The following is a 27,842-nucleotide window of genomic DNA, read 5'->3' as shown; positions in this document are numbered from 1 at the left end:
GGAGAGCACTTTAGACCACTCGGGGCCCATGTAAACAAAGAAGCATAGAACTTACAAACCAATAAAAATATAAATAAAGATGGCAATTAAATTAAACCATTGATAATTTAAAAGTAAGCAGTCATCTCAGAATATGTATTCAGAATACTCAATAGTTATCTGACAATAAGTAAACAACATCAAGACTCTACCATTGTGTGAAGAACCACAGTGTTTATATAGCTCGTTAGTACAATCATTCCAAAATGGATTTACTCTACTGGTTGGTATTCCTCCTGCTTCTAAAACATGTGCTCAGGAAATCGTTTTCTTCCTCTGACCAATGTTTTCTCGATAAGGTAGGATCCTGAATAAAATCAAATACCAGCATGTGTACATAATATTAAAATTACTTTTAAGACTGCATGTTGACATGTTATGCAATTGTCTCTGTGTGTCTGCATTGAAATGTAAATAATATGCATAAAGCTAGGGGTGCAAACATTGACAGCTACAGAAAGAGCAAGACAATATATTCTGGTCACCATTTTGGTCCCATATGTAGAAAGTTAAGTCCGAAATATGCAACTTTGTCAAGATGTAAACAGTTATCACATTAAGGTACAAAACACAGTTACCTCCCTCTCCAAAGAGCATTACATGCAACACAAAGTGACATATGGAGAGAGGAGTGAAATATAATGAAGCTAATCAGTGTATCCACCAAGGGATGTAAAATTGAAGGTTAAAAACAACCTTTGGTGTCAGAACTGGGGGTCAAATAAAAAATGTGGGGGTAAAAATAGTACAGACAGATTTTCCTCTGATCCGTACTTTTTCAGCTTGAAGTAGGATATTGCAACTTGCACAACATACTCTCTCTCTCTAAAAATACAAATAAAAAACAGGCACAATTAATAAACAAATGCATTGTACATACAAATAATAAATTTATTCATTTTTTGTTTAGTTTAAAGTCGTATGTTTAACAGTCTCCGTATTATCTTTTTTTGTAGCAACATATAAACCAATACAAAAAGCCAAATAAATCTTTTTAACCAAACAGCAGTTAATTTACTGCCTGTCATAAAATGTGTACTCTCATCGGTTTCATTGTACTTTATCCTAGAACACATTGATCCAAAATTTAAGAGGCTAATGATTCATCTTCTTTCTAATAAGTTACATTTGAACTTTAAGATCTTTTATTGCAGCAAATTTAAAAGCCACCAAATCTGCATTGACCCACTGACTTTGTAATCCGAAAAACGCATTTGTCTTGGCAAGTTAACTGATTTCTTTGAGGTGAAAGAATGTCTTGGCTGATAATGTGTTTTCAAGATATCTTGTGGTGAACGAGGGCAGATTTTTTAACATTCTTAAACCCTGTCATGAAAGGATTATTCACTTTTGCAGTGTCTTTGCAATCAGGCACACCGCTAATACTGATGGATGTGCCGTATTACAGTCAAGGGAATTATTTTCTCCATCTTTCATTAAAGTTAGATTTACAGTTACTATTTTCTGTTCTGCTTCTTTCACTTTCTTCGCTAATGCTTCTTAGTGCACGCCGTTTTAATCTGGAGATCACTTTCTAGTGGACCAAGGACTGAGGTTAAGGTCGCACTAGACAATTTGGTAAATTTTCATCCTATTGCAGAAAAATGATAATAATTTTACACTTAAGATACAAATGAAAACTAATGATTTTTGTAGAAATTATGCATGTGAGATTTTGACTGTGGCAATCAGGTTAATTACTGATACAACTGGTGGCTTTTATACTGAACCAACACTGCCACCAACACCTAAATTTTAGTCATTTTTGACAGCAAAGAGCTATTTTGAATACTTTTTTGTGACGAGGCAGCTAAAAGAATTAGTATGTGCCTTATGCAGGAATAAAATTCACTAGTGCTATAACAAATTGGCATACTTTTCATCACCCCTCAACCATCTCGATTTTTTAGATATTTACCTCTGCAGCAGACATATGTAAATACGTAAGCCAAATCGGCTGTTCATTTGCAGCCCAAGTTATGCATTTGATCTCCAGTGCTAGTCTAACTGTGACAGGCAGTCACCAAACAAGCCAACCAATTTTCAGGCCTAACGCAAAGTAAATCTAAACCACATTACATGTTAAGCTTCTGTGTGAATTTATATAATTTAGATTCATGCCTTCTATGTTAAAATTAGGGAGGTGTCAAAGTACGAAACTATCCAGTGAGACCTAAACATCAGGATGACATCTTGCTGAACTCGATGGAAATCGCATGAGAGTTAGCGAGATTAGGGGAAGCTACTCTGTCATAACAATGCCTATGCTAGTCTGGTTCCCTGTTTCGTATGCTCCCTGTGTTACACTTCGCTATACGAATAGCAGAGTGCAACGCAGGAAGCATACATATCTGGGAACCAGTGTATGCCTCTGCTGGAAGTATACTCAATGCCATCCCTCATCCAAATCATTGGATATTAAATAAATCCTGATCAGATTATGCGAATCCTTTGCATCACAAAAACGCACAGCAACAAAATGGGTGCATCAATGTTCTCCAGCGGGCGTCCCTGGCACACAAATGTGCATAAAGGGAAACACTGAGCCAATGCATAAAAGTTATTTAAATATACACAAAGAAACAGAAAAGTATAATAGATGTGGCTGACTGCACCAATAAATATGTTCAGTTTTCCTTAAGAACTTGGCTGAAAATGGTTTATGTCAAACGTTGGGCACATCTCACATATTTAGACACTATCTATTAAAATGGTATAAAGAAAACCTTGTGCGCAAACTAAAAATGTTATTACACTTTAGAAAAGTGACTACTTTGCGGCAAAAAGCACTGCATTATTTACATTGGGGGTTATGATTGACTGCGTTTCATGAAAGATTTCAAATTGTTTGCAACCTACAAAGATTTTGGTCTTTGTTTACCACCATAGCATCAGGACAGAATCAAAATCCTTTTACAATGTTTCATGAATGTCAAGATGAGATTTGTAAGTTATAAATTTTAAGAGGGAATGACAGAAATGCCATGTTAGTTGTTAGTGGCAGAAGTGAAAAGTTTCTATAAACTCTTCCAGCAATCTTAAAGAAATCAGAAATTTAAGTAAATCATGAGCTTTAGAAATACTATTAGACTGATATAAAAGAAGCAGTTCTAACCTTTCATTATAATTCTGGAGATGCTAATAGCAGCAATCATGTTGTGTGGGTGTTTAGCTAATCTGGAGAGATCAAAGTTTGATCAATTAACATTGGACCATGCTGGAATATTCATATACTGATGTGCGGGGCCCTGTTAAACTTACGAAGTAACATATCAAATAAATTCATTGATACACAGCCACAGAAACTGACCACACATATACAATTACTCAATACAATTTAACAGACATTTCTTCTCAGACACAATTCACTTACAACTAACTTTAATGATTTCTAGAAATAATAAGATATGATATAGAACAAATATTTACAGTGGAAAAGTCCAAAAAGTAGGAGAACTGAAATGTCGAGTACATTTTAGATGGTTCAGCTTAATAAAAGTAAACATTTTAACAGTCCTGTCTTCCACTATTTATTCTTACTGTGAATATAAGGACAAGTGGGTCTTTTATACAGACAAGTCAACTTTTTAATTTACTGGCCAACTTAATCTTAACAAAATTTTCTGTCTAAGTTTTCTCTCTCTGCCAATAGTAAATTCTGTATTAAATTTAGAATTTTATGTATTGGTGTTAACCACTATTTCCTGTATGGCAATGTTCACTTATAATGTGCTGTGATGTAGTCAGTGGGATGGATCCCAGACCCACTGCTACCTGTGTATGGGTAATGATAATAAAGAAAATAAATAAAGAAAATAAATATAAATATAAAAAAATATTAACAGAACTATTAAACGGACAAACAAAGAAATGTGATGCTCTTATCATTAAACAGTGACAATAGTATTCCACTGTTAAATATGTCTAATGTGTTAAAAACCTGAAAACTAATTTAATATACACATAAGGAAGATATTGTCACAATTACAAATAAATCTTATCTAATTTTAAGTAAGGTAAATATGAAAACTCCCTCAGTACAATCTGGAAATGTGGATATATTGATAGCAGAATCCTCAAAAAGTTGAAGCTGCTTGTTCTTTGAATCCATGAAATGGCACTCTATAAACTGAGTGGTAATGTCATGTTCAAAACTGGTATTGTCCTAAATTGGTTGTAAACACAGTTGTTGCAATGCTAACTTTGACAAATCAAATTTGCTTTATAGTTGTGTTGTTACTATCTGGAGGATGTAATGAGGTTTCCTGCAGTAAAGAACTGGATATGGGAGATAGAACAGGTCTTAGAAATTAACTTAAAAAATGTGCAATTGAATAGTTAAGTAGGGTTTTCAGTAAAAATAGCAAACCAATGAAGTAGTACAAGTCTTCCTCATTCACAACTTTTGATGACAGCCATAACCCAAGGACCCAAAAAAATTATTTTTAGTTCACATATTTATGTCACACACACACACACACACACACACACACACACACACATATATAACACTGATATGGTGTTGTTTTAAAATTAATAATTCACATTCTATTAAAAAAAAGTTTACATGGAGAAAACAAAGAGCTGATTAGTACTATAAGAAAAAACAATACGTTTGTACTTATACTCAAAAATGCAACCAATAAAACTTTGTAGCACAGAAAAACAGTGGATATATAATTCAATGGATTGTAATGCATTTATGTTGCCCAGAAGAAGCAAATTAATAGGGCTCATTTTGAACAGCGATTTCAGATTTTGGCATAAATGCTTCAAGAAACATACACATGATCTCCATTTTCATTCTATAAGGAACATGTCTGCACAAGTAATGGTTCAAAATAAAGTCTTCCTTAGTGAATTTCACAGGACACCCACAACAACAGAATACCTAAAATGAAAGAACAGTTTCAACAGTTATAATGTTATGCAAAAGGAAAAGTATATACATATTACCCATGCTGCATTTTTAACAAATAATAGCTTATTATTTATAATATTTCTAGCATAAGGATGGAAAATTGATCAAATCTAAATATCAGATTTTACCTTCACTGGTCAACGGAAAAAGCAGTACCCTCAAACATGGTTCCCATTATTTTCTAAAGATAAATTTCCAGGTCATTTCCAGAGGCTTTCCAGTATGAAATTAATTTTTTCAAAGTTCACATGTGACCATTACTGAACGGAATTAATGAATATTCTGGATTATAAAACATGCATTTTCTAAATCTAAAGATGTTTCTCTTTCAAGACTCTCCAAAACATGTAAGTCAGAAAGATGACCATGTGCAAAACCATAAAATGTTTCACATGAAACAAGTTTGACTATACTTCTATAAACTGGCATGTAATGTCATTTCAATGTACAGAATAAAAATTCTCATTTTACCTTGCTGACCTGCATTATATTGCTATGTGGAAACAACATAATGAACATAAATTAGCTTTGCTTCTTTTCAAACCTTTAATTCTAAAGAATTATATAGCAATATATGCAGGTTATACAATGTAAACATCTCATATCACAGCAGGAAAATAAAATAACGCTAAGTATTAGAATTTTTTCTTCAAACGAAAACAGTTTAACTCTGAATTTATCTGTACCAATAAAAACCCAAACAAAATGTTTCAAACAATCTAAGCTCATTAAGATGACTTGGTTAAACATCAATCATTTAAAAACATTTACAAAAAGGGTTGATTTGAATTCTGACGAAAACGCCTTCAAAATTATAACTGCTGCATAAACAACAACTGAATTTCTTAAAATCAAATTGTCTTTTTGTAATTGATAAACCAGTCCCCACACCTGTACTGATACAGGGGCTCGTACTGCATTTGAATATATAATAAATGGGATGACAATTTCCCATTTCTCCTGCATTCTATTTAAGATCTGAAACCAATGCCTCAAGCTACATGCCACTGTATAATAGTTTCACACCAAAGTTCAGCTAAGCGATTCAACATTTTGGACAACAAATTTGGCCTAAAATGAATAGCAGCCCATTTTCTAATCCGGGTTTCCTATGAATATTCCAAATCCATTTTTCACATTTGGACTTTTAAGTTCGGGTGTGAAGTCAGAGCAACTGCATATCGAAAATTTGGAATTTGCTGCCTCTGTGTGATAGTGGCATATGGTAGTCACTTACCAGTTGGCCTAGCAAATTTAAACTATGTTATATCAAATTATACCTGCATAAAAACGGTAGGTAAATGATTTATTTTCTCAAAAATGGCAAGTACTATAATCATTATGTCTTTATTCCGCTGACTAGACAAAACTACACCATAGATGAAACCTGACCCTGTACTTGCCATTTGTGTTACTAGTCAGATGACTTCTCAACTCCAACAACGATATTAAGTCCAACAGTATTGTGATATCAGCAACCAACTCCTTTTTAATGTTGTACACAAATCCAATAATATTAAATGAAAAACAGATACCTTTTGTAGAAACCAGAAAGAACATAATTTTCAACATATATATTTCAAGAACCATGACAAGAATCCCATCAGTTTTGCAGCAATCAGGCCAGTCTGATACATCAAGCATATGTCAACGTGAGAGTCATGTGATACAGCAAACTCTAGAAGTTGTTCTCGGAATAAATATAGAAATTTTTGTGTTCTTTTCTTCTTTTATTACAACCAGTATATGACTTTCATTTAATATGTTTTAACTTTTTTCTACAACATTTGTAAATGTCAGTTGTGAGATTTGTATGCTTGTATGACAATTTAGCAATAAAATCTGCATGCATAGTTTTATTTCATCTTTCAAAAGATTAAAGACATAACAATTTAATACTAGCAATTTCTGAGAAAATAAATAATTTTCACATTGATTTCATGCGTTCAGTTTAGCAATGTTTAAGTCTGTCAGGCCAGCTGCTAAGCGGCTACACTTTGCCGCCACCATGATGGCCTCTTGTGAAGTTAGGCTGGTTTTCATACCTTCCCTGTCAGGAAAGATATGAATATCGAGCTGTCGGTGAAGAAAAATATCTGCTAGATGAATCTAATCCACAGAGTGTTTGGATTGTTTCTACTAACATGTTAATCGCAAGCACCCAAATGATCCATACTGCAACCTCATAATATTCTGATTAGACCTTGATAAATCTAACTTGCTATCAGTTCAGTTCTGACTCAATTACGTAATTGTTTCGGGTGTCAAGTGGTGGTGAAAATGTCCCAGAACTTACGATGAAACTTCTTTTCACATAGGTCATCTGTCCCAACACTTAAGAAATGAAATAAATTTGTGTTGAATTTGCACACACAGCCCACTACTGCATGTTGCAATAACATAGACGAACAAAAAGCTTATTTGATGATTAAATGAACGAAACTAGCATTATATTATCGTCTATTCCTCTTTGATCATCATGAGCGATTTATTAAAGAAAACACATTTATCCACGAACTCTGTATATGTCGCATATGCATACTGCAGCATGTATTGTTTATGTCAGATAACACACAACACAATGTTCATTTATGTGGATAAAGATAAATGAATTGTGTTTGTTTTTTCTCCAAGACATGAACATGTTATCAGACCGAAAACTGGATCCAACAAACTTGGGAATGAGAGAGCAAGAGAAAGAGAGAAAGGGGAAAATATCAACCAATTGCTTGAGTTACCTGCCATTCATGCATGACTCAGTGAAAAGTGTAAACTAATCAACATTGTATTATATCCCGGTTTCTATGTGACAGTATCTGACAAATAGAAAAAATTATTTGAACACAAATTGACTGTGAATGTAAATGACAATCTCTCACAAGCATGGCCTACAAAAGTATTGTAATGGGAAGGAAATCTAGCCTCTAATTTTGTTTAAAACAGTTACAAATCAATTTCATTCGTCGCAAAGGTTTCGGTGGTAAAGCAGCATGAGTGGTAGTACTAATACTAGTGTCCCTAATTCGTAGATGGCGTTATGTCGTCGTAGCTAGGTGGGTGGGTGTTGTCATCATTGATGGACAATATTAATTTATTCATTAATACCTTGTAACATTATACATGTGTAACTGACCAATCAGAACCCTCTGTGCATGAGTCATAGCTCCACTGGTACTATCTACAGGCGTCTGCCTCTTTGATAGCACTCTGTATTAAGACCTCACAGTAGTCACTTGTATATATTAAAGTATTGATAGTTAGAACACGACGTCTCATCTTATGTATTAACACAATAACCCAACATGGTGTCAGAAGTGGGATACTAATTATAACTGGAATAGCACATGGATCGTAAATGGATATTTTGAAACAATAACTTTACAATCCACGGAAGATTTTGCACGAATTTAAAACCTTAAAAACGTTGAAATTTCTGCATACGAACTTAATACCTTCGAGATGGATCTTTCCGGCGTGCCAACCCCTACCATGGACTGGGACAATTCCAACCTTACCAACTCATGGGCTAAATTCCAACAACACTGTGAATTAATATTTAATGGACCGATGAGCAGAAGAAGTGATGCGGTCAAAGCCAACTACATTCTACTTTGGGTAGGCGACACAGGTAGAGATATTTTCAACACATGGACTCTGACGGATGAAGATAAAAAGGACCCATCAACGCTCTTCACAAAATTCAAACATCACGTGCAACCAAAATTAAATCCGGTCTTTGCCAGATTCAAGTTTAACAATGAAATTCAAGGCTCCAGGACAATAGACCAATATGTGACTTCACTGAAACTTTTGGCCAAGGACTGTCTCTTCAAAGACGAAGACGACATGATTCGTGATAGAATTGTCTTCGGGGTATCGTCACCAAGGATACGAGAAAAACTTATCAACGAAGGTGAAAAGTTGACCTTGGAAAAGGCTATTAACATCAGTCAAAGCCATGAATATGCCCAGGAGCAGCTCCAGACCATGTCTGCATCAGCCAGACCGGAAGTACATGCGACAATTCAACGACAGGCCAAGACAAAAGAACTACAGCCAAAGAAGAAATGGACCACATCTTCCAGACGGAGCGTCAACGCGACCTGTGGACACTGCGGATACAAGTCACATTCAAGCCAGGACAAGTGCCCTGCAAAAGGAAAGACTTGCAATAAATGTCATAAACTCAATCACTTTGAGAAAGTGTGCAGATCAAAAACGGTCAGTGTGATTTGCAATGAACATAAAAACGAGGATTTATATATTGACAGTGTAAAAAGGGATATAATTGCCAATGGCCAGGCGTATGCGGCGATAGAGGTAGGACCTAATTTAGTTTCTACTGATTTTAAATTGGATACTGGCTCTCAAGTTAACATCATACCATCGCATATATTCAAAAAGCTAGGCATTAAACATCCACTTTAACCTACATTAAGCACATTATCCGCATATGACGGCAAATTATTGAGCACAATGGGTACAGTCAATCTCACGTGTAAGCGCACTGAATGTACACATGAACTCGAGTTCTACATTGTTAAAACGAAAGCACCACCTATTCTTGGTTTACAATCTTGTATGGAGTTAGGCTTAGTTAAATTTACATACTCCGTTCAGACACAGATGTCAAATTTACAATGTAACAAGAGTACGCCCCTCACTAATGCAGTTGTTCTCAAGGAATATGCCGAAGTCTTCAACGGCATTGGTCTTTTCCCTGGGGAATGTACCATACACATCGACCCCAAGGCTACACCTGTAGTGCACCCTCCGCGGCGAGTACCTGTCGCACTTCAAGACAGACTCAAAACTGAGCTTGATCGCATGGAAAACGAAAATATCATTGCCCCGGTTACATCACCTACAGCATGGGTAAATTCTATGGTTGTCGTAGAAAAGCAATTGGGTAAACTAAGGGTATGTCTCGACCCACAAGATCTTAATAAAGCAATTTTGCGTCCCCATTACCCTATGCGCACACTAGACGATATCCTACCCCAATTATCAGGTGCAAAATACTTCACCAAATTGGATGCACGGTCAGGATATTGGGCAATAAAACTGTCACGTGACTCATCATACCTCACAACTTTCAACACCCCTTACGGCCGTTACCGTTTCTTGCGTGTCCCATTTGGTTTGAAATCATCTCAGGATGAATTCCAAAGGCAGATCGATGAGAGCTTTGAAGGTTCAAATGGTATTGTTTCGATTTGCGACGATATACTAGTTTTCGGACGCACACGCGACGAACATTATACAAATTTGAGAAATGTTCTCAAACGTTCCCTCGAAAAAGGAATCCGGCTTAATGAGGAAAAACTAGAAGTAGGTGTTACAGAAGTACAGTACTTCGGGCACATTCTGTCAGCAGAAGGTCTCAAACCCAACCCTGCCAAAGTATCAGCGGTCAGAGAAATGGAACCCCCTCGTAACCGCGCAGAGTTAGAAACCATTCTTGGCATGGTTAACTACTTGTCCAAATTTGCCCCAAATTTGGCTTGGGTCACCAGTCCGTTAAGACAACTGTTAGCGAAAGACGTAGAGTTTTCATGGGACTCTCCGCAAGTAGACGCATTTCAAAAGGTCAAAGACATAATTACTATAAGCCCGGGACCTGTTCTGTCCTACTTTGACCCTAAGAAACCACTGACTTTGCAAGTTGATGCGTCAAAATATGGGCTCAGTGCCGCCCTAATGCAAGATGATAAGCCCGTGGCTTATGCATCAAAATCCTTGACTACAACTGAAATTAATTATGCTCAGATAGAGAAAGAAATGTTTGCTATACTGTTTGGATGCAAACGGTTCCATCAATATGTATACGCGAGAATGGTACACGTTCAAACTGATCACCTTCTACTTGTCGCTATAATGAAAAAGCCCCTCTACGCAGCCCCACCGAGACTACAACGCATGCTTTTGCAGCTGCAGCGTTATGACCTAGAGGTAAAACATTACCAAGGTAAGAACATACCCGTAGCAGACACACTCTCCCGTAAGTTTTTATCTGATACAATCCCCACCTTATCTGAAGGTATAGATATGCATGTGCATATGGTGTTATCAGCATTACCTATATCTGATCGTAAGAAGGAAGAAATTCAATCTCTCACTGAACAAGACCCCCAGCTGGTCATACTGAAACAGGTCATAATTGAAGGGTGGCCTGAAAAGAGGTCAAGCTGTCAATCAGAGATAATTGACTATTGGAATTATAGAGATACACTTTCGGTTGTAGATGGGTTAATTTTGAAAGGTCAAAAAAGAGTCATACCACAAGTCCTCAGGCAGAAAATGCTAGAAACTGTACATTCGGGACATTTAGGTATTGAGAAGTGTCTGAAAAGAGCCAGAGATGTCTTGTTCTGGCCAACAATCTCAGTTGACATTTCCGATGTAGTGTCAAAATGCTCTATCTGCTTGGAGCGCAGAAGTTCTAACCAAAAGGAACCTCTCATCCCCCATGACGTCCCTGAATATCCATGGCAAAAAGTCGCCACAGACCTATTTACATGGGATAATAAAGATTACATTGTTGTAGTAGATTATTTCAGTCGCTACTTTGAAGTTAAGGCACTCACAAGCCCAAAAAGTTGCACTGTTATTAATCACATGAAAAGCATATTCGCGCGCTTCGGAATACCGGAAGTCGTTGTCAGCGACAATCAAACATGCTATTCTTCCCGAGAGTTCGCAAGCTTCGCGAAAGAATGGGACTTTAAACATGTTACATCGAGTCCCACATACCCTCAGTCGAACGGCCTAGAGGAGAAAACAGTTCAAACTGTAAAGATAATTCTCTCAAAAGCAAAAGCCGATGGCAGAGAACCGCTTATAGGCATATTAGAATATCGAGCCACTGCTCTTGATATCGGGTTCTCACCAGCACAATTGTTGATGGGGAGACAACTCAGATCAATTCTCCCAACAACCCGCGAAAAGCTAATTCCCAAAACACCCATCACCGCTGAGGTCAAAAAGAAAATTACACTTCGCAAGAAGAAAACAAAGAACTATTATGATAAAAGTGCAAAACCACTAAAACCACTTAAGGAAGGGGAATCAGTCAGAGTTCAATTCAAAGGTCAAAACTGGGAACCTGCCATTATATTAAGAAAACTCGACGAAAGGTCATACTCAGTTCGCACCAAAGATGGTACCATTTATCGTCGCAATAGACGTCAGCTCATGAAAACTAATGAAACACACCCCCTACAATGTAATATAAATGCGCCCTTCTCTCAGATTGAAAACACACTGTGTACAGCAGTAACACTTCCCGCAAATGCCAGTAAACCAATTTCACAATCAGTGGAATCTCAATGTTTCAGCCGAAGTACGCCTGAGCCTGCCGCAAGAAACCCACAAGATTGTCAGCAAAGCGGATACTACACACGTTCTGGTAGGCTAGTAAAACCAAAAATAATAGAGTCAGTGTAATATCAGTTCCTAAAACCTGTACATATCCTGGATAAGAAACAGTTAGGAAATCCTGTACTCACAGATAAGAGAGACTCAGCTAACAGAACAGTCATTAGTGTAGCACAGTGTATGGTTTTGTTGATAAACACAGACGGTGATTCAAGATAAGGACCAGCTGTGTACATTAAATAGCAATCAAACAAGCGGCAGGATATTTAAAAGAAATATACAATGCATTCTCAGTCTGTCACAGACATTTATTCGTTAATCATTGTAAGCATTGCTATCAAAGACGAACTTGATTTTGATATATTAGTTATAATGGTTCATGATTCATTTAGACAGTTTATAAAAGTTAATCAAACCTTTTCTTTGTAAGAAGAGAGATGTAACATTATACATGTGTAACTGACCAATCAGAACCCTCTGTGCATGAGTCATAGCTCCACTGGTACTATCTACAGGCGTCTGCCTCTTTGATAGCACTCTGTATGAAGACCTCACAGTAGTCACTTGTATATATTAAAGTATTGATAGTTAGAACACGACGTCTCATCTTATGTTTTAACACAATAACCCAACATACCTACTGTGTTATTCAATACCAAACGACGATTGGTATGATTCTCTGGTATATTTCATATTCCCACATAAATTGTTAATAAATCACCCATTTAACTCTTTCATTTCACGATGTTATTATGCCAGGAATGCATGTGCAACTTTCCTAGGTATCAGCCTCGTTTCCAATTTTGGGCACATTTGGAGTACTCCCGTTGTTATCTTGCATAATAGTTAAGGTCGCTTACGCCATCACTAATTTTTAAAGCTAAAACATTTATTCGTACTGCAAATTTTGACCACTGAGGAATAAATTGGTTGTATGCACACTTTACTAACACTCTGGGTTATATAGGTTTTCAATTACAATTTTTAATTTAGGTGTAGTTTTGTTGCTATCGGTAGCAGAGTACGGTTGCCCCTGCAAGCAAGCGCTCACAGAATTTTCTTTGCGGTTGCTACCCAGCGAACGGCAGAATTTTCCCTGCCAAGCGCTTAATTCTGCAGAATTCCGCGGGAGGTATAAAAGGCTTGTCAGCGTCTCCACCAGGACCTGTTCGGGTTTCCAAGGGTCACGTTACGAGCTCCGTACGTACAGAAAGAGCGTGGGAAAATATTTTACTATTATTTTACTACGAATACCATATAAGAAAGTACGCAAAGATAAGGTAACTCTTTTGTTTATTATTTTCTGCGAATCAGAATTTATAGTTATTTCACAATATCTACCTAAATAAATGCAAAGAAAATAATGTTTCTTTGATAGAACATTTTGGATAGATCTAAAACTAAATTTTGAAATCTACATTTGTGTACAAAATACCTTTATTCATTCATTGTCATGTTTTAAATCAGCAACTTCAGCTTACGTATCTGCTTATCAGTTAAATAGTATTCAGACAGTATTTTTATGATCCTGTGAGGTCAAGTCAAGGGTTTCATGCAGACCTTGTTTGAGTTATTATTTGAATTGATGTACCTGATGTTTGAGTCGTAAACTTTTAATACAAGTCTGTGACTTAATAAATCACATGAAACTTAAATCTGAGTCTGCATTTCATCCCATTCGTATTGTAAAGATTCCCCACTTCATCAGAGAATCAGAAACCTCTTGTAGTTAAGGTCTAAGTTCACTGGGCCTTTACTCTAATGAGAGCTTATCAGCCATAGAGAACACAGGCCATAGGGAGTCATTCAGGAGTCACAGAAAGTTTAATAGCCAATGCTACCCGTTAACAGTATTATTAAAGCAAGTTATTGCTGTGCATATCACTTACACTGTAAACGTCAATGGCCATTTGTAACAGTTATTACAGAATTACAATCAAGTAGAAGCCAGGGCAGTGAATAAACACAACTGGCTGAGATGCAATAAACTCATTGTTTAAGCTTACTGAATGGATATGTTTCATAACAAAGCAAGCCCAACCTCAGAAGATGCCTTCAGATTCTTTTAAGTGTGCTAATATTTTAACAAAAATATAAAGTCGTCCAATATAGAAAAATAAAATTTGGTTCGTTTTACTGTTATTTACATGAATTGTAAAATAAATTGAAACAATGGAACAGTTCTTAAGTGACACAATCTAGTGCTTCGTGCAATCAATGACCCAGCATTTCCCACAAGATTTTGAAGAGAAAATAAAAATGATATCATTCGATGATTTTGTGAAGACCAGAAGAGAAGATGATTTTGATCATTAACATGGATGACACTCTCGTATACCTTGATCTCATTCCTGGATGGACTGTTGATAAGAAAATGGTTAAGTGTAAAACTTTGCATGTGTCTTATTTTAGTCTTTGCAATTTCCACTTCAGTAGATGAGTTGTCTCCAGTGGTAATTGTTAACAGCATGAGGAAGCTAATACATATTCATGCACCAAACGCATGGATCATATGTGTGCAGGAGAAAGATTCTGCAGTGGATTAAATAGTTTTCTTTCAAGAACACGCTTTAATACATTTTAAATTTGAGTGCATTTGCTGAATGATTTAAAAGGTGTCCAACAACCTAAAAGTCGTAAAAACAGACAGTTCACCAAACCATTTTAAAAATTAATTGCAACTGTCCCAATATATACTGTAATTACAGTGTATACAATGTTTTTAAAAAGAATAAGAAAAGGAAATAAAACTATCATTTTAATAAAGTGAGATCCAAGACCATTAAAATACAATTATTGTTGATAGGTTTTTCACTAACCTGCCATGACAGAACTTTAAATCCACTTGCAGATTCAGCACAATGGTGGACACTGTCAGCCCAGCTGACATTCTCCCAAAACAAACTGCCAGTGTTCAGCTAAAGAAAAGTTTTAATACATGAACATCTTGATCATTAATGGCGAAAAGCGATACATACATTGCCCATCTTATAGTTAAATTAATGTATGGCCACAATATTGATGCCATGACTGATATCTGGATAGGTTGAAAAAGGAATGCATAACTAATATTGCTATATTATACATATTTATGTTTATTCACCAAGGCTATTCACAAATTTTCTGTGCATATTAATTGAAAACAAAATTCACACCTAATTTAGAAAGTCTTTTGAATTGGCCACCAAGTATATAATTTACGTAAGGCTATTTGTATGGCTGCCACATACCTGATCTGTGAAATATACTAATTGTTGCAAAAGATTACCTTTACAGCTACACTTTTCCTTATCTAAGAAATCCCTTTTTATAATCATAATATTCAATAGTTGTGTTTCTATCTCTAAAGACATACAGTAATACTGCAAGACACAAACTTTGAAGTTTAACAGGAAACATGATTAAGCTATATATAATTAACATCTATAAAAATGTGCATTACAATGGACAATTGATTTGATAGAACATATACCTCTGGTTAAGGCTATACTGTTACACGTTGCTAATGGAAAAAGGCAGACTTCATAAGTAGTTTTGTAGCATGATCATTTCAGTAATGTGATTATCCAAATACTAAATGCTAAATTCGGACCTATCTAAGCTTCTGCCCACTACATCTGGATGATCATGAAACCGGCTTAATTGCTTAAGCATGTTAGTCTTTCAGGTTTCTGCAGGTCACTGTTGTTAAAACTTGCACAATGTTACAGTCCTTTATCTCCTCCAGAAATAGACATTTAAAATAGATATTGAGTAAATATAATGGATGACATCGAATCAATGATTGTTTTTGTTCTTCAAAACAAATCTTATTATGTTATGCTCAAACTAGCTGGCTAAAAAAACTGTATTAGAAGTCTGAAAAGTCGATTTCTTACATAATGTCACGTGTTTACTGTTTAGTTCCTGCAGTGTTTTGTGTACATGTACGCAGTATCATTGACTGTCTTAACTTTGCGCCAGTCCGTGATTTGTGACCCATGTCCCTCCAAACCTTGCATGCCCATTTCAAAAGCATTATGTCACCAACTAGATCAATACCATTTTTATAGTGATAGTAAGCTTTCATTAAGAAATATTTGATGAAATAAAATATAAATATATACCACGATTACAATAATAGAAAACAAAATGGAAATGTCCAGTTTAAATAATGCCATATTTGCTACAAGTTTGTTGCTCTGGAGCTAGTGTTGGCTGTTTAAGTCAGGGATTCTGGTCATGTTGGTTTTCTTTATCTTTTTATTGGAGGAAAGCCAAAACAGATATTGTTATGAAGGCAAATGCAATGAAAAACATGGTTACTATAACACACACTTTTTATACCGTGGTATAGTATTCTCGCACCATCCCATTTGTTTGTACCCCCTTTCAATTTTAACAACAGTGGCATCAAAGATATAAAAAAATGCAGAAAACCTAGCCATCTCATTCATTGATTTATAATTTTAACCTGATTGTCGCTAGGGGTTCCCAAACGGTTAACTTATTGGCATTTTGAATCTCTTGCAACATGGTTACCATATCTCCTTAGGCCAGTCTATCTTCACAAGTAATGTATGTGATGTAGTTCGTCCTCTTTGAAATCTGAATAATTCCATAAATATTGGATTTACATCTTTTTGAACACATTTATACAAGAATTCATCCCTTTTTTATTTGTTCAGTTTGTTTTAGAAATATTAAAACTAGAAATTACACATATTAGATATAGACACAGATTTGGCTGAAATAAGACTATTCTAGAAATAAGAAACCGACAGTGAGCAGTCTGTTTGTTTACATCAAAAGCTTCTGTCTGCATTGAAATACCAATAATTGGACACTGTTAGGGACCCCTTGGTGTCAATCAGGTTAGAAATTATAAAACATTGAATGAAATGACAAATTTTTGTGAATTTGTTTATATCATTGATGCTTTTTGTTTTAAAAATTGGTAGGTTACAAACAAATGGGTAAAGATGCTTACGGGTACCCAGGTACTCACCCATTTATAATAACCCGGGTAATATAATTTAAAACCAGGTACCCATTAACAAATTTAAGTTTTCCAAGTTCAGATCGAGACACAGAATAATGATTACAGTATGAAGATTGTGTTGTGTGCTCATTTATTCATCATCAAAGTGGCTCGTATGGTTGCTTACAATTTACTTGTCATACATGTACTATATAATAATACAAGGGAGGACACTTCTCTCCTTTCTTGTGCGACCTATTTAAGAATCAACGCTGATATTTCAGATTGTGTGCCATTTTTCTCACAACCTAAATGCGCTTGTTTTGAGATCCAGATGACATTAACAAGGTCAATACCTTTCGTCAACAGCAACAGTAAGTACTGATTAAGAAATATTTGACGAAGTAAAATTAAAATACGTACTACAATTCAAATAAAAGAAAGCACAATAGAAATGTCCAGTTTAACTAATGTCATTATTGCCTCAAGTTTGTGGTCCTGGAGCGAGTGTTAGCTGTTTAAGTCAGGGATGCTGCTCACATATTTACTGGACCTTTTTTATTAGCAGGAAACCTAAGTCAGGTATTTTATGCCACAAAAATGCAACACATAAACGTGGTTACCATAATATACACTTCTTATGCCATGTTAGGAAACAAATGAACAAAATGGACAACTATACAGAATGAAATTTTTCACTGAAATATTTAAACATAAGAAAAAAATTGTTATTTTATAACACTGAAAATAATCAAATAAAAATTTACATGTGTAAATGTGTAATTTTTGCGTGATTTTTTTTACATGAAACTGTTTCAAGAAAACAGACGGGTTTCTTGAATCTGAAACAACTTGTCACATATTCATTCTATTTTTATACTACATACATAGCGGACCAGTCTAGATTTAAAATAAATGGCGCCAGATATTAATTTTTAAAAAAAACTCGGGATGTATAGATGTGACTGATAGATGTTATATGACTGAAAAATGTTAGAGAGGGATTTTATCAAACTTAAAAAGATGTTGCACTGGACCGTCATTGAGGGACGAACAATGGCAGATCGAGTATATTACAACAACCATCATCTGTGGACTTTACGACTATTCATGAAAGTTACAGTTGTCATGTATACTAGTCGTCCAAAGACATATTAAATTCTTTAATTAGGTGTCCAAAAACAAAAAGGGGAAGATAAATGTGTGCCCCACCCCCATAACGAAATTACCTTTAGCTCACATGACAACGTGCTGCCATAAAGAGAAATAAGTATTTTGTCTAATACCACAGATAGGATAACAATTAAAAAAACAGGCATTACGTGCCTGTTTTGTCTATTTGATACATGTACATCCACCAGAAAGTGCAGCCAGACATGTATTAGAGCCACTATTGTGTGCGTATTTACTAAAAGAACTGCCATATTAGTAATCTTGCAATCCACAGTTTAACCCTCTGCTAATCAGTCATCATTAAAATCTATATAACAAATGCACACAAGCTTTATTTCTGTGTAACTAAGATATTAATGCAAACTAAATAAAAAGAGTTTGGAATTATCATTCTGAAGATATTTATAACAGAAACATTTTAGTATTGAGAGTAGAAATACTGGTACAAGTATGATAGCTTATCTTTGAGCACCAAGGGTGAGATACTCCATAAGGGTTGAGTGTTGTACGCACGTCTAGGAAGGGTTAATATAAACAAGCAAGTTGCAATATACAAGTCAGTGTGATTAATATGTTGGTATTTGTTTAAATAAAGATGATCTATTTTTTGTGGTTCTTTCTCCTTTTTTTCCACCTTGCCGAAGGTAGGTTCAAAATGAGCAGAGCTTGTCGACTCAAAACAATCAACTGCTCAAGGATTGTTTTGATGCATGTCAGAGATTTCAAGGTGTTTAGGTGATAATTGTTAATAGTATAATCTGTGGGATTTCTTTGACAGATGTGTTCGGAAATAAAAGGCAGCCATCTGGATTTCATCAAATGAGCACACGGTGTACCGAACATGTAGCACCCACAATCAATATTTATCATCTACAAAGAGATTTATTACCTGTAGAACAATAACTGTTTAAACCATGGTACATAACGCCTCAGGGATAAGGGGCTTGTTTTGTTGCATGATTAACTTCAAACACGCTGTGAATTTTACTTTAACATAACGCAGCAGATCTTCTTAGACTGTGTCCAAAAACATAAGTTGTAGAAATTATTTTAGTGGAGCAATGTCTGAAAATTACAAGGCAAATAAATATTATATTTGCCCCTCCCCCCAACGGTATTCGTAAACAAACCGTGTCCAAAAAAAATACCATAAATACAATAACTATTAATCCACATGAATTTAGCTGATTTGAAACTTTTAATTGTAGATCCAGGTAAGTAGCAAGCCTGCTTATAACACCGGGTCCATTGTAGAGCCCATTTATTTTTACCAGAAAGTACCAAAAATCTGACCCCTATTTGTTGAACATGAAGAAAATCGTGATCAAAATTGGTAATTGAAACCGTTATATATTGCTTGCTTTATTGTCGAAAACAGTTCATATGACCTGGAAATTTGAATCAGCATTATCAAATTATCAACTTTAAATACGATGGCATGTATTTTGTTAAACTTTCTTTCCAAACAAGATTCTTGGTACACCGTAAATAACCGTATGCAACACAATTTTGATTATGAAAATGTCATTTACTTAAGGCAACACAATAATAAATAAATACCAAGTAAACAAGTTTTTTATCAAGCGAAATGCATGTTTTAGTTAGATTTTTAGTTCAGTTGAAATGCAATTATCATAAATATTACATGCTCATAGTATTCAAACGTGAACTATGTCAATTACCATAACAACTATGTCCATGAGCGTTTCTGTGAGAACCTAATTCAATCTTGATGGTGTTTTTGATGCCTAATTTGCGTAAGTGTTTGCTGTATTGCTACGTCAATTAGATATTTTATCAAATAAAGGGGGTAGAAATAAATAATTTTTTTTTTATAAGTTATGCAAATCCAACCTGTTAAGAAATAGCGGCCCCGGTTTAGTGTCTGATCAACTTATTTCAAATGATGAATCGAACACTGTTACAATTTTTGGGGGTGAATGTAAATTATATAATTAAACTAACTTTAATTAGCATATTCATTCATAAATGTAGCCAAAGAGAGAAAGAGAACCAAGTGAATCCCTGATGACATCAAATTGTTTCAGATACGTTTTATTAGTGAGAAGCTAGTTTCAGAGTATGTAATTATTGAATTGGCACTCTGAGATTTCCTCATGGATGAGAAGTTTCACTATTACATACAATCAAATCATGGCATCAATATTTTACTAATTGTCAAAGATAATGGCTGCTTCACGAACTAAATGTTCTGTTTTTTTTTTAAAATAAAAGGAATCATGTTTGATTGTGAATTTGAACACATAAACTAGTCTGGTTCCCTGCTTAGTATTGCATCGCATTCCACTTTAGTAGAGTACAACAGGGAATATACGGTTAAAGGAACCAGACTACTAAACAACAACATAAAACAGTAATGTAACAAACAATGTTTTCACATACAGGTGACCGTTGTTGAATCCTGTTGGAATTGTTATCAATCTCTCAATGGTTGGGCATTTTGAAAATAAAGGTAGTGTTTACATAAAAGTGAATAACTTAGTTAGCAAAAGAACTTTACTGTCAATTATTCCCAACTAGATTTTAAAATGAGTATTCAGCCATTAAACAGACCAGCTAGCCCTACCCCCCCGCCCCCCCCACCCCCCCCGTTTGAAGTTTTCACAGTGTCAAGCAAGGATGGCATCATTTCATATAGTTATGGAGGTCCCTCGATAAGTTACAACCTTGCCTATAGTGCGGTTTATGTTTTTGGGCCCGAGTTATCAATGGATTGGTGTATATCGCTCTTGTTATGCTCAAATTATGATTTTTTTGCCACTAATATTAGAAATAATTATATTTATACTTTTACAGATTTTTAGCACATGTGAACCAACAAGAAAGCAGTTCAGGTTCACATTTAATATCATTTTAATTTGATCGGGTACCTAGGTAATCTATCGTTAGGACTGACAGGTACCTGGTAGAAATTTCCGGAAATTTTGACATCTCTTCATATGGGCGAATATGCAAATCGTTTAGGAATAACTAATCTAACTGAAAACTATACAGAATGAAATATTTCATTTAAATATCTTAATCTAAGGGGAAAACATCTCTGTTGTAACATAACAAATCTTTAAAAAAAATTGACTAAGCTATATGTATCATAATTTTGGGGGGTTAATTTTTGTCACTATTACTTATAAGTGTATTACTGCAGGTAATATGCGCTTGAAGGAAATAAAATAAATTACAGATGCAAATATTAATACTACAGGGACATAAAAACAATTCATTTATATACCCTGCACGAAATGTCGCATCTTATGTCATGTGGCATGTGCATGCATTTGGCAAATGGAGAACTTGCCTTGGGAAAACTCGCCCTAGGGTGGTTGGTGACTTCGCTCCAGGCTGACTGAGGAAAGAGAGATAAAGTGAGAGCACTTCTCTTGAGAAGTGAGAGAGCTAACCTGTATATTGATTTCCACTCTCAAATTTATACCTTAAGTGTTAACAAAGAAATCAATCAGTTATCATTAATAATATCAATTCTCAAAGAAAACGAAATTGTCAATAAATACTGGCATAGTTATCACCAATTTGCTTCATGTACTAATTGCATAAGTTCCAGCAGGAGGAGCTTACGATATAGGTAACATTGCATGAAGAAATAAACACTAAAGCACTGGCTTTTACACCTCAAAAAGCATCTTACATAGTTGATTGAGGGAGTAGAGGTGGACTAACAGACGGAGTGAAGCCTTCAGATAATCCCAACATATTTAAGTTATTCTAAGCCAGGTTTGTTTCTATTAAAAGGGGCATTTGGTGATATAATTTCGATATTACTAAAAATACTAGGCAAATATTAAAAATTCCAATGAAAATAATTGGGATCATTTAAAATAAATAATTAAATAGACAGTTACAATGTTTTCTTGGGATGGAGGCAAAGCTTATGATGTAAGTTAGGAAACCTTAAAATATCAGATATATGCTGAAATAAATGAGGCTGCACTTAAGTTGTTACTATCTAGGATACCACAAAGATTATTATGTCATCTTGTTTTTGGTAAGTTTCAAACAAACAAGTCTGATATAAAGGCATAACACCACACAATGGTGACATTACTATAGTACAAGTCACAAGGGTCATGTATGCACATTTATTCAGTTTAATTAAATATAAATTGTTCTTTAAAAATTTAACACTAATTGTATTTAACCAAAGTCTATTCAATCCCGATTACTGAATGCTCAGTACCTTAACTGTCTCCAAGAAACTTCCAGACAAATATTATCTACTGCTATGGGCTTTTACAACGGTGGCCATCTACTAAACTTGGATCAAAAAAACTAAATTTGCTATATCTTCCTTAATTATAGAAATTTTTCAATGTAGTAAAAACCTAACTGTCATTCAAGAAAAAGCCTGTCTGAAAATATGTTTGAAATTTAAAAAATATTTAATTAAATTTAATGGAAATTTAATGATAAATTAAATTTGATGGAATTTTAATTAAACATTTAATTTTTAAAAACTAAATTTTATTGACAAATTAAATTTTCATACAAGTTTTAAAACTCAGTTTGACAAATTTTAGACAGCAAGGTTGACTAATGAATGATTTTTAAAAAATGGTAGTTTGGGTCTGTACAACTGATAACATTTTTCCCAGGGGTAGTGAAGCAACATAGCTCATAGTGATTTTGGCAGAAAATCGCAATATGCCTGTCCAGATTCATATAGGTGTACACGCTAAAGAAACAAGGACAGATGCTATGTTCCGCATTTATTGTGTCAGGTACTTAGGCAGTTGTTTCTGTAACTAATAGCACATTCAGATTTAAAGTTCTCATGGGGCCACTGCCACGTTTTATAGTAAAAATGCATTCCATTTCAATGTCAATAACTACAAATAGTGGCAATGGGATATGAAAACAGTTTCTAGGGAGGCTCTACCTTTCTGAAAAATGGTGCTGACCTCTCTCGTGAAGACCTAAGCCATATCTTTGAGGTGCTATACATCAGTGTGGTGATATGAACTAATCTTGGTCACTTATGGCAGTACATTGCACATGCCCTTATGAAACCTTGCTATCATCACCGCACTACTGGAGAGCTTTCAAGCTGATCCAACTCTAACACTCTGTTCCAGATACCAGGCTAGACCTGAAAAGATACAATATGTTTCACTTAATTTTAGAAAACAGTATGATCTATGTAAATGAAGTTAAAATGTGTTAGATATGGTAATTTCAAAATAACATTAAGGTTGCAAGCATGGGGGAAAATATTAAACTTGACTGAGTGACATTCAGAAATGTGAAGCAGTGGCCATGTATTAAAGTAATAAATTCATCCTAAAAATGTATAAGGTTTCTAGAAGCACATTTAGCCATTTACAAGTTAAATAACTAATCAGGTAGACTATGTATCATAAAAGTTTAAGGCAATGTTGGGGCGGTGAGGTCTGATCATTGGTGCAAACATTAGTACATACAAATATCCAGGCAAGTCAAGCAACAATGTACTAAATTAAAATATATTACTATAAGCAATCTTATTCATGAGGGAAATTACAACTATAGGTACCAATAAATCATATATCAATTAAATGTGAAATTCTGATTCCCAAAACATGTAAACAAAGATGGAAATTTGCATATGCTGGACATATACAATGTACTTGTTAAGATCAAATGTGCAAACATAATTCATATGATCTGTTTGAATATTTATAGTGTATTTATAAGAGTGTTGGTTACTAATTATTAAGCTCAATGATTCAATGGAATCAGACATCAGACATATTAATGATGAAAATAACATTTTGGGATATTTTCAGTGCGCACAGCCAGAAATGTGCCTTACAGATTCACTATAGGTACAATGTCAGCCTATATGATGTACTGAATGTGAACTTTTGATCCCAAACATTCTAAAATGGATGGATATTTGTTCATATGGGATATGTAACCATGTTAAGATCAGTTGTACAAAGTTAATTCAAATAATCTGTTTGAATATTTCTTATGTAATCTTTAAAGCATCAGTTAACAAATATTATTAGTAATTAATAATGCACAAAGCAAGAGGGACCATTAGAATTCCCATAACATCATATAGGCCACAATGCCGCACTACACCAATCAATATCTAAACCAAACTGAGTAACATGGACTGCATTTTGTGTTCAACTTACATCATTTTGCTGTTTTCTTACATCCAAGGGTAAATATACCTTGGGAAAGTATATTTTATCCCTTTGACCTGTATTTCATTCTCGGACGTTTAAAATGATTTAGTAGAGAACTTGAGTAGGTTCTAGTATAAAGTTTTTATCGCTGTCCTCTCACTAAATACCTTATAACTGTTTATAAACAATTACTGAAGGCTATACAAGCAGATGTGTTACTCAGGAAGTGACCCCATCATAAACACATAAATAAACTGCTTGTACCCCTAATAAATAGTTTGAATGACCAATACAAAATAGGAATTTGTCTTCCTGTATTTAAATGAAGGTCTCATTTTGACTTACAAATGTTTTTTTCTCTGACAAAATTTGACAAATATCCAACACTGGAGCTTGTATATGGTGTAGGAATATATACATGCTGATATCATTTAATATCATTCCCCAAAAATATTATATATGTGCATTTTGGGGACAAATTTTTTAATGTTTAAATTTCATTTAAATTTTTAAAATAAAAATTAAGTTGTTTTTTTAATTTCATTCTTATACTTCAAAGTCAATATACATAACATTCAAATTTCATGTGTCTATCATTAATAATAAAGATTTTATACCAATTTAAACTTTACTCAAATACTGCACTGACAGGCCATAGAACACAATTAATTTTACTATATGTTCTCTACATTTGTTTCTCAGTACTGACCTTTCGACTGTGTGACAATCAATACAAATCATATGTTAATCTAAAATACCTTCAAAGATGACTTCACGTTGAAGTTATTGTCAAAGGTTGACCCGATCTTTCTTTGAGATGCTGGACTGTCAACAGAGCAGCAGGTAAACAGAATGCAGATTTCACTTCCGGATCATCACCAAGGCCTTATTACTCACTGTGCACTGTCGCCAAAATACACACAGACAACCACACATTGAGCTCTTATTCTCAAGAATAAACAATTACCTTTAAATCCCTACCAAACATGCATAAATAAAACTTTTCTATCACCACCAAAATGAGAGGGAAAAAATGATTCCATGTGCGTAGCTTTCATTGTGACATCACAGTACACAACATTCAATCCAGATTGTACTGGATCAAACCTTTAGGTTCATTTCGTCAAAATGTCTACGTACTTTAATACTGATGTATAAGAATCCAAATGATATGAATACTTGCTACTTAAATGTATGTAGAATGAAATTATCAGATATGACACCCATTACTGCACTAGTTGGTGCTGAATGCCTACATGTCCCGTGTGACTTGTACTATAAACATAATCAACAACAGCCAGAAATCGATTCTGCAATGACCAGCAATAATGGTCCAACATACACAGGGCCTAAGTAAACACTTGCTATAGAAATGAGCAAGTGAGAAGGATGTCTGAATTTAAGTATGATTAAGTCCTAATTGAAACAGATCATATATTAAAGAAATACTTCAAGGAAATTACACATTAAGTTCCCGTCTACCATCGCGATATTTTAGACTCGAGTATCGATGACTCAATTCACTATTGTTTTGCATAAAAATGATTATAGATGTTAAGTTATGAAGCACAATCTCAGTTATTCGGTAACTGAATGATTCAAGAGGCGATCATATAAAGCGTCAGATAAAGCGGTATCCATCATGGGGCGACACCTCCAAATTAGTATCTATGATCTTTGGGGCGACTTTTCCTGACACCTGGAATGATAATTTATCCAAGGGGCAAGTTCTCCATGGGGCGAGTGATCCCAAGGCGAGTTCACCACTATTCAAGTTGAAACTCGGGTCAAAGCTAGGATCTGAACTCAGCCTATCAATTATTGCTTCAAATAAATACGTTCATACACCATGCTCCTGAATATGCGCTCTGTTTGGTGAAATTCGAAAGTCTTCTCTTGTCGTCGTCTAAGCCCCAGCAAGTAACAATATTTATCTGGTAAGTTACTATCCATCTTCGGTAATACATTCAAATTCTACGATTGATCATAGTCGACAGACGCTTACAAAACATAACATTACAATGACCGGTCCCTAGCTGGAGAAACTGAAAACAATAAATTTGATAAATAGCTTTTACATTTACTAAAATAATAATAATAATATTATTAATCCTTTCATGTGACTTATTGACATCAATTTTTACATACTACTTTTCGTATTCAATGGATTATTTGAGTCTGAGGTAAATTAAGTAAGGTTGATAAGCAAGGCTCATCGCCGTTTCCAGTGACTGTGTACGCAGAGGGTAAAACCGACCGTATAGCTTATTCCGACCTCTGATATGTGTAATTGCGACCACCATATATGGACCGTACATATACAAGTTTCATCTATAAAATACAAAGATTATGTCTATCTTGACAGATTTAAAAGCTTTAAATTTTTTATATTTATTTTTTTAAGATAGAGAGATAGCAGATAGAAAGCGATATTGTTTTATAGATAATTGTGGACATTGTTATAGAGATAATTGTGGAGAGAAGTAACATTTTATTTTTGTTTGATACCTACAGGGCCGGCGCTACAATATAGGCAAACTAGGCAGCCGCCTAGGGCGCTGATTTCAGGGGGCGGATTTTTAATTTTTAAAAAATTGTTTATACATTTTGAAATTGTTATTTTCCGGGGGGGGGGGGCGCCAGAATCTAACCTTTCCTAGGGCGCCAGATAGTCTGGCCGGGTCTGGCGCCTGCCGTGGATTCATCCCTTTCATTTTTTTTTTTTTTTTTTTTTAAATATTTTTAATTACATATTTATTCCTGGGATTTTTGTCTTCAAAGTTCAGTACAAACTAATCATAATTCTACATTTTCTTAAAGCTTGCGTTCTTGGTCGGAATTGCCCTCTTATGATAAAGAACCTGGGGTAAATCCGACCACTATACATACCATTGCATGCTATTGTTATTTGTTATAAATCTAGTGCAATCTTTACTTTTTTAGCGAGACAAAGCATTATTGTAAAGCTACGATAACATAATTATTATGTTATTGAAGGCTTTACAAATCTTGGATTGATGCCTGACTAGGTTCCTGAATAAAATTCTTTATGAATGCTGCTTCTGAACTTGCGCGGAAGAGAGAAGACTGTGGCGATTACGTCATTTTGTCACGCGATGCCCTCATCGCCTGGAAAAAATCTTTACTAATTTGCATACGTAAAACAAAGAGCACAGCAATTAATTCGCATATTTTCATTGTAAACAGCAGGACGTACATGCAC

At 34.9% G+C, this 27,842-nt stretch overlaps 2 protein-coding genes across 2 annotated transcripts in view; one reads left to right on the top strand and one right to left on the bottom strand.

Annotated features, from left to right (window-relative positions):
• LOC149774656 (uncharacterized) overlaps positions 1-26,563 on the bottom strand; it is a 37,081-nt gene extending 10,518 nt beyond the window's left edge. Inside the window, exons 1-5 of the mRNA XM_089944751.1 lie at positions 25,378-26,563; positions 23,383-23,592; positions 21,721-21,834; positions 15,157-15,255; positions 4,825-4,930 (exon numbers count right to left, since the gene is read on the bottom strand). Coding sequence (XP_089800877.1) covers positions 4,825-4,930; positions 15,157-15,255; positions 21,721-21,834; positions 23,383-23,448 — 385 coding nt within the window. The 5' untranslated portion in view covers positions 23,449-23,592; positions 25,378-26,563. The remainder of the gene's footprint in view (positions 1-4,824; positions 4,931-15,156; positions 15,256-21,720; positions 21,835-23,382; positions 23,593-25,377) is intronic.
• LOC149774657 (uncharacterized) lies at positions 8,075-9,712 on the top strand. The gene has a single exon (XM_089944755.1). It carries the CDS (start codon positions 8,420-8,422, stop codon positions 9,386-9,388), a length of 969 nt encoding a protein of 322 aa, XP_089800881.1. The 5' UTR covers positions 8,075-8,419; the 3' UTR covers positions 9,389-9,712.
• Positions 26,564-27,842: the final 1,279 nt, after the last annotated feature.

The sequence above is a fragment of the Sinohyriopsis cumingii genome, unplaced genomic scaffold, assembly GCF_028554795.1.
Source record: "Sinohyriopsis cumingii isolate HCF-2022 unplaced genomic scaffold, ASM2855479v2 utg000160l, whole genome shotgun sequence".
In the NCBI taxonomy this organism is placed as follows: domain Eukaryota; kingdom Metazoa; phylum Mollusca; class Bivalvia; order Unionida; family Unionidae; genus Sinohyriopsis; species Sinohyriopsis cumingii.
The sequence above is the reverse complement of the archived record's forward strand: the minus strand, read 5'-3'. Positions and strand labels throughout refer to the sequence as shown.

Bases quoted from the DNA above. Each gene is read 5' to 3' on its own strand.
- LOC149774657 (XM_089944755.1), top strand. From the start codon at position 8,420: ATGGATCTTTCCGGCGTGCCAACCCCTACCATGGACTGGGACAATTCC.